General features: G+C 41.2%; 1 protein-coding gene across 1 annotated transcript; it reads right to left on the reverse strand.

Annotated features, from left to right (window-relative positions):
* Positions 1–3,279: 3,279 nt before the first annotated feature.
* Positions 3,280–10,290, reverse strand: Ttr (transthyretin). Its single transcript, XM_026400754.2, has 4 exons — positions 10,189–10,290; positions 9,164–9,294; positions 6,995–7,130; positions 3,280–3,525 (listed from the first exon to the last, which is right to left on the reverse strand). The coding sequence occupies exons 1-4, from the start codon at positions 10,255–10,257 to the stop codon at positions 3,418–3,420; spliced, it is 444 nt and encodes a 147-aa protein (XP_026256539.1). The 5' UTR covers positions 10,258–10,290; the 3' UTR covers positions 3,280–3,417.
* Positions 10,291–10,578: the final 288 nt, after the last annotated feature.

A 10,578-nucleotide genomic window follows, 5' to 3' on the forward strand; every position in this document is an offset into this window, starting at 1 on the left:
CTCTGCCCCCACCAGTGAATTGCATAAGGCTTTATTTATCAAACATGGGGCACAGAATATGATATATTGACAATATCAACTCCTAACCAGGCATGGTGCAGTGCATACGTAAACCCAGCAAATTATGAGTTCAAGGCCAACCTAGGCTACTTAGGGAGACTCTGTCTCAACAATTTAAAAGGCTGGGGATGTGGCAAGTGGTAGAGTGTCTCTGGGTTCAATCCCCTGTATTGCAACAAACAAACAAAAACAGACAATATAAACTCCTAGATATATTAGGTGTCTTGACTGATGTGGTTTTTTTTACAACTACAAATATTCCTCTACATATTACATCTACTTTAAAAATACAATTCATACTATCTTTCATATACACAAAATTCTTATAATCAGGATTAGATAAATATTCCTCTATATTATGTGGCTGACTGAGTGTGTAGCCATGAAATTCACAGATGTTTAAATGCCCAATAAACACAAGATAATATATTCAACATTACTAAGCAAAGTGAATAAATAAATAAAAAGTTGAAATAAACATTAGATGTATTAAATGTTTTTTTTTTTTTAACTTTTCAGAGTGGCAAAGGTTTCAATGAATACAATCCCAGAATAAAATTTGAAGGAACCCCATAGGAGGCTATCTGGCTATAATAGTTTCTAGGGTTACAGTAACAGTGCCACAAACAGTGTGGCTTAAAACAACAGAAATGTGTTGTCTCAGTTCTAGAGGATGGATGTCTGAAATCAAGGCATCTGCAGGACCATCCTCCCTCCAAAAAACGTGCGGGAAGGGTTGATCCTTTCTTGCTCTCTCCTAGCTCTGTTGATGGCTGTCCATCTTTGGTGTTCCCACTCTGAAGCTCCATCACTCCATTCTCAGCCTGTGTCCTCACATGGAGCTCTCCCTATGTCTCCTTTCAAATTTTCCTCTTAGAAGAATAATAATAATCTTCAAAAATGGCAATTTGATATGGATTAATCTAACATAGGTGGGACAAAGATTTGCTAACAACATTGAACAGAATCAGAGACTCAATTTGCCACATATTTTAGGAAATCTCAATATACATTATGAAGTCCAGCTGGGCATGGTGGCTGTAATCCCAGTGACTTAGGAGGCTGAGGCAGGAAGATTGTAAGTTCAAAGCCAGCCTTAGCAATTTAGCAAGGCCTTAAGCAACTTAGTGAGACCCTGTCTCAAAAAAATAAAATAAAATAAAAGGGGCTGAGAATGTGGATCAATGGTTAAGCACCCCAGAGTTCAATCCCCAGTACCCCCCCAAAAAAAAGTCCAAATTTACATTTCATTCTTTCCAAATTTCTTGCTTTCTCTCTAGATGGTATCAAGATATTAGATTTGAAATTGGAGGACAGTGGAAAGACTTCATGGGATGTTTAGGCCTAAGCTGTGTGTTTGGCTCAGGTTCACTGAAGGATTCTGGTTGGAGACTCTATGCAAGCAATAACTCTCCTTGCTCTAGCCACAGGGGGTGACTGACAACAAGGTTTCCCTCAATAGATTCCTGTTGCCTTTAAGATAAAATTTCCAGCTGTAGTGGGTGACAGGCAAAGCTGGCTTTCACTGGGACCTCATTTCCCACCACCCCAACTCTACTGTGGCAGAGAGAGACAGTGTTGACCAACTCAGATTCACGCTGCTCTTCCAGAATGCAGAGTTGTCCTGGGAAAAGGCTCTGGCCAGGAACCCTATTTCTCAGTGCTTCTAGATGGGACCATGGACTAGGGTTTGAATGCGTCCCATAAAAGTTCACATGTTGGAGACTTAATTCCTGAATGAGGCTGTGTTGGGAGGTGGAGCCTAGTGGGAGGTGTTGAGGTCATGAGGGCGGAGCCTTTGTGAATGGAATCATGCCTTTCTGAGCGGGATAATGCTCACAGTAAGCCAGTTCCTCCTCTGCAGGGACTGTATTATTTACATGAGAGTGGTTTGTTATAAAGCAAGGCTGTCTCTCATGGTTTGGCTCTTTCAGATGTGCCCACTTGCTCTCTGGATTTCTGCCATAAGTTGCAGCAGCCTGAGGCCCTCACCAGAAACTGAGCAGATACTGGGGCCATATTCTTGGACTTCCTGGCCTCCAGTACCATGAACCGAAATAAACCTCTGTTCTTTATAAATCATCCTGTCTGTCTCAGGTATTCTATTTCAGCGACAGAAAACAGATTACGATACCAAGTAACTAGCTCTGACCAGTAAAACGCCAGTTTGATCTTGTGTCAGCACACAGAGGCCTAATACCACACTCTTTCTCTTCCCTCTGTCTGCTGGCTAGATGTGACCAGAGTGACCCTTGAAGTCACAGACTAAATTAAGCTGCATCTCAGAGTCACCATTTACAAGAAAAAGGTCCTGAAGACTTTCCAGAGCAAGAATTTCTGCACTGGACCTGGTATGAATGAGACACCACTGAGAATTGGGGTGGTTTGTTATAACTGCACAGCCTCAACCCACCTTAACACAATTACATTATGAATCAAGCTGTTTCCTCTTTTTATCAAGTTGTTTACCTTGACCTGGCCTAGCAGTCTTTATTCTCTCTACCTAGAATCCCTTCTCCCTTTTCTATTTAACTACAAAACTCAGATTGAGTGAAGGCTATTCCGAGATCATCTCAGACTTCTTCGGGCTGTTGGCTTCTGCCTCCTTCCTACTCTATCTGTGCTTTGTACCATCGCCCCTTGTCAAAGCAGGATGGATGATATAATTATCTTCTTAAAAGGTTGTGGGCACTTTAAATAAATGCAGGCATCCAGTCTTATTCTTGATGCTTTGAGCACCTGCAATAGTGCCTGGCCCGTGAGAGTCCTCCCTACATAGATTTTGGATTCGTCAAAGCACATTGGGTATGTGAGGGGCTCTGTGGTTTTGTCCCTTACTCAGCTGATTGTGCCAGATGGATCAGAGGGGCTGAGTTGCTGCAGATATATCCAGCTGGCTCGGCGCTACTCTTAAAATCAGTAAAGCACTTAAAAGAAATGCCTGGAGTAAAGAAATGGGTCCTTACCATTCATCTTTTGCTATTCAGTGAAGGTTACAGAAAAATGAAATGTTCTCATTTGCAGAATCTGTGTTTTTAACAGCTGCAGATCATGCTTAATATGTGCTTTGCTTGCAAGACATTGGAAATTTGGATCTTTCCCAGAGTTCTGGTTAGAAAATTGCCAGCATTCTTTTTTTTTTTTTTTTTTTTTTTTGATTTTTTTTTTCCAACAGGGGAAAGGAACAACAAATGGATAAAAAAAAAAAATCAGTTCACATGAAATGGGAGGTGCTTTCATGGGAATGTTTTATTGTCTCTTCCCGAGTTTCTAACATAGCTTATCGAGTAGGAACACTGCTTTTGTACAAAGGGAATACTGTCAGTTGTGTGGGATCCTGTTCCTCCGTCAAGCCCCTCAGGCTTTGGGGTTGCTGACTACTGCGGTGGTGGAGTAAGAGTAGGGGCTGAGCAGAGCGGCGATGGTGTAGTGACGGTGGCCAGAGTCGTTCGCTGTGAACACCACCTGGGGAGAGGACAGACAGAGCTGTTTGTAACAAGAGCCCAGAAGTGTGAGGCACAGTCAGGGGGATCATTGGAAATCCAGTGCAAAATTAATTATTTTTATTTTATTATCTCATTTTGGGGGAACAATTAGAACAAAAAGCAAAAATTCAAATACCCTGGAAGATTAAGCCTCTGGAGTCTTGTGCAGTTCTCAGAAATGCCCTTCAATAGGTGAATGGATAAAGAAACTGTGGTATATATACACCATGGAATATTACTCAGCATTAAAAGAGAATAAAATCATGGCATTTGCAGGTAAATGGATGGAGTTGGAGAATATCTTGCTAAGTGAAGTTAGCCAATCCCCCAAAAAACAAAGGCCGAATGTTCTCTCTGGTAAGTGGATGCTGATCCATAATGGGGATGGGGGGGAAGCATGAAAGGAATGGAGGAACTTGAAATAGGGCAAAGGGGAGGGGAAGGGAGGGAACATGGGGGTAGAAAAGACCGTGAAATGAGATGGACATCATTACCCAAGGTACACATATGAAGACACAATGGTGTGACTCTACTTTGTGTACAACCAGAGAAGTGAAAAATTGTGCTCCATATGTGTGCTATGAATTGAAATGCATTCTTCTGTCATGTATAACAAATCAGAAGAAAGTAAGTAAGTTTTTTACTGCCTGCATGATGAGTCTCTTGTTTTGCAATTCACCCCATAGTCTGGATGGCCCTCACCTGACTGAGGGGAGTCACAGCCTAACATCTCTTATCCATTTTCTTGGCTTCAGAAAAAAGGTGAGGAGAAGGTGAACACCAGCATCCCGACACTAGAGACCGGCTGAGAAGGTTGACTAACAGTCCTACTTTGAGAACTAGAAATTTGGATTGGGAGGAACTGTTTTTCCCGTTTTACAGATAAGAAAACCAGACTTCTGAATTAGTTTACCCAAGTTCATAAAATGACAGAGCCCCACCAGGAAGGCAAGTCTCATGTCTCCAAACCCAGAGATTTTCTTTGTATTTAGCTTAGAAATTTAGATTCTACCCCCTCCCAGGGAAAAGGAACAAGTATATGTATATACCAAGGAATGGAATATGAACTAAAAGAATTCTACTTATAATAGAATCATAGAATTATAGAATTCTACTTATAATACAAAGAGATTGTGTAAAAGCCTATTGGAATTCTGAAATGTGTACGAATGCTTTTGAGCTTTCTGACTGGGCCGACTAGATCAAAGTGCTGTTGTAATTCATTAGTCACACTTCTCAAAGTCACTGGAGTAGGTGGCCTAGGCGACAGGAGGGAGGGAGGTGGGGGTTGATTTGATTGAGGAGAAAGCTGGAGGGCAGTAATGGGGTATTTAATTTTATTTATTTTTGTATGCAGGCCCTGGGTTGAGTGTTTAATAGACTTTTTGTCCCAATCAAAGAAGACTGGAAGACTTAGGGACAGGAGGAAAAAAAATGTCTGAGTGAACCATACCAAACATAAAAAGAACATTCAGGCAAAAGGAGGTGAGAATCTCCTAAGAATCTTCTTCTGAAGAAGAGAGGGACTCCTTCAGGTTCACCCTGGAAGCAACTAGGGAAAGTTTCCTAACTTTTTTGGTGACAATAGCCTCTGGCTCTGTCTCCCTTAAAATTGTAAAAGGCATAGTCTTGTAATCAAAAATCCATGAAGTGAAGAGGCATATTAGTTCCATAGGAAATTTTCTAATTCTCCTTGGTAAGTCTAATATGGCTACCTGGATCACTGGCCAGGAGGAGAGGACCAGTGACCTCTGAAGGGCGGTGAGTCTCTGGGAGGTGCTTATCTGCAGGAATGGAGCTCATGGCTGAAGGCCCTGTGCACTGTCCCTGGAGTGAGGTGTGAGGGACACATGCTTCACTACTCTCTTTCCCTCTCGCTCCCCTTATTCTTTCAGGTTCCAAACTAGGCTTATGACTCTTCCTACTATGTCTAATATCATCCACTTCCCTTCCATTCCAAGAGCAGGGGTGTGTTTTCATTTCCAAATCTCTAGTATCTCAACACATACAGGATTCTATTTTTCAAATATTTGTTGAATGATCGTTCAAGAGTGAATAGTAGCTGATCTCTATTGAATAGGAGCAGCCCTTTCGTGGACTGTATAGTGGTAAACCTTTTCAGATGGTCCCCTCAGGCTGTGACCCAGGATGGACAAGGGGCCCAGGGAGGCTAATCCAGTGCTGAAGGGTAGGGCTGAGAGCCTCCTGTGCTGTGCCCAAGCTGATCCCTGCACTCCCTTGTTCAAAACTCTTGTCTTGCTGCCTGGCTGAGGAGTAGCCAGAGACACACTTCCTGGTAGAGGGGACTCGCTTGGTGACTTGTGGGCCCCAGAAGTCAAACAGTCACCCACAGTTTCCTTGGTAACACTGTCTGCTAAAAGAACTGTTCTATGCTAATTGAAATTCTCAACCATGACTAAGCCACAGAGAATGGTTGCCTTTCATGCTGAGCTATTTTCGATGGAATTACTTGATCTTTAACTCTGACCAACAAATCTGGATTCTATTTCCATGACAGCCATCTGTTTTAAATGACTTATGGAGTTCAGTCAAGGAGGAGGCAGGGAGACTGGGCCCATGGATAACTGCTGGTAGATCCTTACCTCATAAGGAAAAGAGGAGAATGAACCAAAGTTTACAAATATGGCTTCTTCTTCTTCTTCTTCTTTTTTTTTTTTTTTTTAACTTGGCTTCTCACAGGAAAAAGGCTTCCTGAGGCAGTGTGAGGACATCAGCACTGAGGCCAAACCCAGCCTAGCCCCTGCTGGTAAACAGGCCTGCTCCTCCACTTACTAGCCATGTGACTTCTGATGAGTCATGTAACCTCCCATGCTCCGCTTTTATCTGGGATGTGAGGATAATTGGACTAACCTCAGTGGGTTGGTCATGAGGTTGAGCTAGGTTAATAGAAAACACCCTGGCGCCTGACACGTGATGTACACTTAGTGATTTTTATCTATTGTGTTGCCATTATTAGTTTGGATTTATTGTCTTTCTATGCATTGCCAAGAATGGCTTATTCAAACCTCTGGGGAGCCAGATGTGTTTTGAATACAGCATTTCCCAGCTTTTAAGAGAAATAAAATGGTGCATCCTTTCTTCTGTTACCTAACACCTTAAGTGAGGACGGGAGGGCTGCCTCATCATGAAACATTAATAATTCTTCGGCAAATAAACAAATGTTCACATGAGATGGGATGAATAGACCACCACAGTGTTTCAGAAGTTTATGCTGCCAAATGAGTTTTCACCAAACTCAGAACAGGGTTGGCTTCTCAGAGTGTGGATTTCTGATGGTAACATGGGCAAGGGAACCTGTGGTCATTCAGAACTTTCCTTATGACACTTAAAGAAAGTATACTTACTTCCATGGTATGATAAGTGCAAACTGTGCATATCCTGGAGCTTAAAAAAAAAATCCCAAACAACTCCAGGGTCTGTGTACTCACCTCTGCATATTCATGGAACGGAGAAATGCCAAGTGTCTTCCAGTAGGATTTGGTGTCTAATTCCACCCTGTAGAGCCCTTCTACAAACTTTTCGTCTGTTGTGAGCCCATGTAGCTCTCCGTTTTCACCGGTCTTCCTATAAGGTACATAAGTCTAGGTTAAGTTAGGCATGAAGGGAGTAAATGGCCCAGCAAAATGGTACCACACACATATGTGTGTGTATGTATGTATTTGTGTGTGATATGTACACATATGTATGTGTGATATTTTATATATATATATATTTCCCCCTTCAACCAAACTAGTAACTCTCTGAAATCAAGTGGCAAGAAATTTTTTGAAACTTACCAAATATCTCATTGTAGATTTTTGTTCTTATAAGAACAAAATACAGGTATAATGTTAATTTAAAAAGTCTTAGATCCGGGGAAGTAGTTCAGTGGTAGAACACTCGCCTAGCATGTGTGAGGCTCTGATTCTATCCTCAGAGCAACAACAACAACCACAACAATAAAATCTTGGGATTCATGGTTGGTGATTGGATGAAAGTTCAGGACACACCCTGGAAGTGGCCATAAGGAACTCTCCTGTTCCCCAGGACCATAGGTATCACTTTTGTCCCCACTGGCATGTGGCTGCCTTTCAGAGAGTACTATTTGTTCACACTGTGGGAAATCTAAAATACAAAGAAGAGCCTATATTGACTCTTGTTTCTTTTATACGATTGATCTCTTCGGTATTTCTTTGCCAAAACAAATACTAGGGAAATTCTATTTCTACTTAGGTACCAGCTCAATCATTGAAATGTTAGAAATGGCTCCCAGTTAGACTACACACCTAAGACAGATAAAAATGGAAGTTGTCTTTAGTGATTTTGATTATGACTGCCCCTGTTTTTACTTTTCAGTTCCTTTTTTATGTGTTGTGTGTGTGTGTCTTGGTATAGGAACATCTGAATACTTTTGGTGTCCAGTCTATCTCCCATGTAGAATATCTCCCATGTTGGGCTTGGCATTTTACATAAACATGAGTGAGTTAAAAAATAAAATCTCAATTAAAACTGCATGAGGGAAATGATCTTCCTAATGATGGATGAAGAAGATTCATAAAGTAGTTCTTGGGAATCAATTAAAACCCAACAGAAATTCTTCTCCAGGAGATGAAATACTTCAGAGCTTCTTTTCTGCTTGGTGATGAGGGTTTCTTAGTGATGCTTCCTTTGGTTAGTTTGTTTAGGTTTACTAATATGGATTTCATTTGAAATTCTTGCTAGTGGAGGTAGAAAAGCTCTATGAAAATGGTAAAGTGGTTAATAAAAGGTGAGAAGTCATTTTTCCATACTGATGGGTGATGGAGAGATTAGTCTGTGGCTAGAATTTGCCTTACATGTCCTTCTCCTAGATGTTGTTTTTTAAATTAAGCTTGACAATAGCCAGTTTTGTACATAATAGGTACAAAAGCCCTGGATTCTATAAAACTCCACCTAGGTGTCCCCTTAATGCTCTTTCTAAATTCCTTTCTTTTCATTGATAAACTAACACACATTGTCCATCATGCTTAAAATTTTAAGAATTTTCCCAACATGGATGTCACTTTAGGGAACCTTAGATTCACCTTAGGAATCTGTGCAAATCCTGAAATTCTATGTATATCTCTGTATAGTGTGTTTATTGTGCATTTTTCTGGGAATGGAGTCTATAGTTTTTTCACTTTCTTCAAGTAGTCTGTGACCTGAAAAGTTTGACTCCTGCTAGAGTAGAGGAGTTACTCACTCCATCTTTTTCTTTTTCTTATCATCAGCCCTAAATGATGCTCTGGTCACTTCCAGCTAAGCAAAGCAAGAGGACATCCTTTTCAGGCCATATTTTGTCTACATTTTCAATCTATTCATAGAGTTTTTTTTTTTTTGGGGGGGGGAAGGGGTACCAGGGATTGAACCCAGAAACGTTTAACCATCGAGCCACATCCCCAACCCTATTTAATGTTTTATTTTGAGACAGGATCTTGGTCAATTGCTTAGGCTTTGCTAAGTTGCCAAGGCTGGGTTTGAACTCACAATCCTCCTGCCTCCGCTTCCAAGCCACTGGGTACTTGTAGGTTCTTTAGCTGGTGATGGAAAAAGTGGAAAGGTTGAACCAAATCCCATGGCAGGGTTCTCTGTCAGCTTACCCAGAGGCAAATGGCTCCCAGGTGCCATCAGCCGCCTTTTTGAACACTTTCACAGACACCTCCACAGCAGGACTCCCTCGCACTGCATCTAGGACTTTGACCATCAGAGGACACTTGGTTTCACCAGTGCCCTGAAAGACATGTGAGAAGTCAACAAAATTACCCAGAATGAAAGGACTTATTCTTTATGGTGTTGGAAATCCACAACAAAGCCGGAAATACATGCTGATCCAATTACCAGTAACATAAGTGTTGACAATTAATGAGCTTTCCCACTCAGTATATTACAGGCATAATTGTTTCCAAAGCAAGATTGGTTTCTGCCTCCAGACACACTGCTATCAACCAGGGACGTGCATAATGAATTTTCAAGGAGAAAATGGGCCCTCTGAGAATGGTTGCTTTGTTCAGCCTCTCCATTTGAGTGAAATACTGAAAAGATGCAATGTGTCATAGGACTGAATAGTTTTTCCTGAGGTCGTTTTAATAAGTGGTTGCTATAGTAATTCCCTCTTACTATCTTTTGTCAAATAATGTCAGAGTACTTCCTGGCCCCTTTGGTAGTATTAGTTAATTCTTCCAGAGGATTTAAGAGTCAGATATCTGACTGGAATATTGTTCACCAAACAAACATTAATCAATCCATAAACACACTCGGATTAGCCAAAGGGCCAGAGTATAATCTCTGTAGTTTGCCCCCTAACTATATTTATAAAGGGATGCTTTTAGGAAAATTCAATATTATCAGCTTCATTAAGATGATATCTTTATTTCTATCATGTGTCTGAGGACAGTGGTGTGCTAGGCATTGAGACTTAATGCACTAAAGCAACAGAGTAAAGAACACAACAGAGAAAAAAGCCCTAAGCTGTTTTTGAAGTTCAAATCAATGATATTAAATGTAGGTGCTGAGTACCCTTGCCCTAGTAACACAAACTGGTTGTTAAAGCTGGAAGAAGTCACTTCTATTTAATCTAATTTACATCTGCAATGTCCAAAAGGGACTTGACAGAATTAACACTCACCACGGGGTCAGCTTCAGACACAAATACCAGTCCAGCGAGGCAGAGGAGGAGTAGATGGTGAGAAGCCATCCTGCCAGGACCCAGTGGACTTCTGTGATGGCTACTCTTGGTTTGGGGCTTTTATACCCTTTTTTTCCAATCCAGGCTGCTGATCCCTGCCAATCTGACTCTAAACCTGCTGATTCTGATTATTGACTTAGTCAACAAAGGGAGAATAAGTAACCCACACAAATATGAACCTTGTCTACAGAGATTAGAACATCGGAACATTAGCTCTGTGGAATATTCTTAACTGGTCATTTGACTAGTTGGATCACTAAAAACACAACCTAAACAGAGCAAAATTAGCCTCTCCCTGCTTGACTAAAGGAAGCAGCATTGTTGAGATCT

Source organism: Urocitellus parryii, chromosome 13 (assembly GCF_045843805.1).
Source record: "Urocitellus parryii isolate mUroPar1 chromosome 13, mUroPar1.hap1, whole genome shotgun sequence".
Taxonomy (NCBI): Eukaryota; Metazoa; Chordata; class Mammalia; order Rodentia; family Sciuridae; genus Urocitellus; species Urocitellus parryii.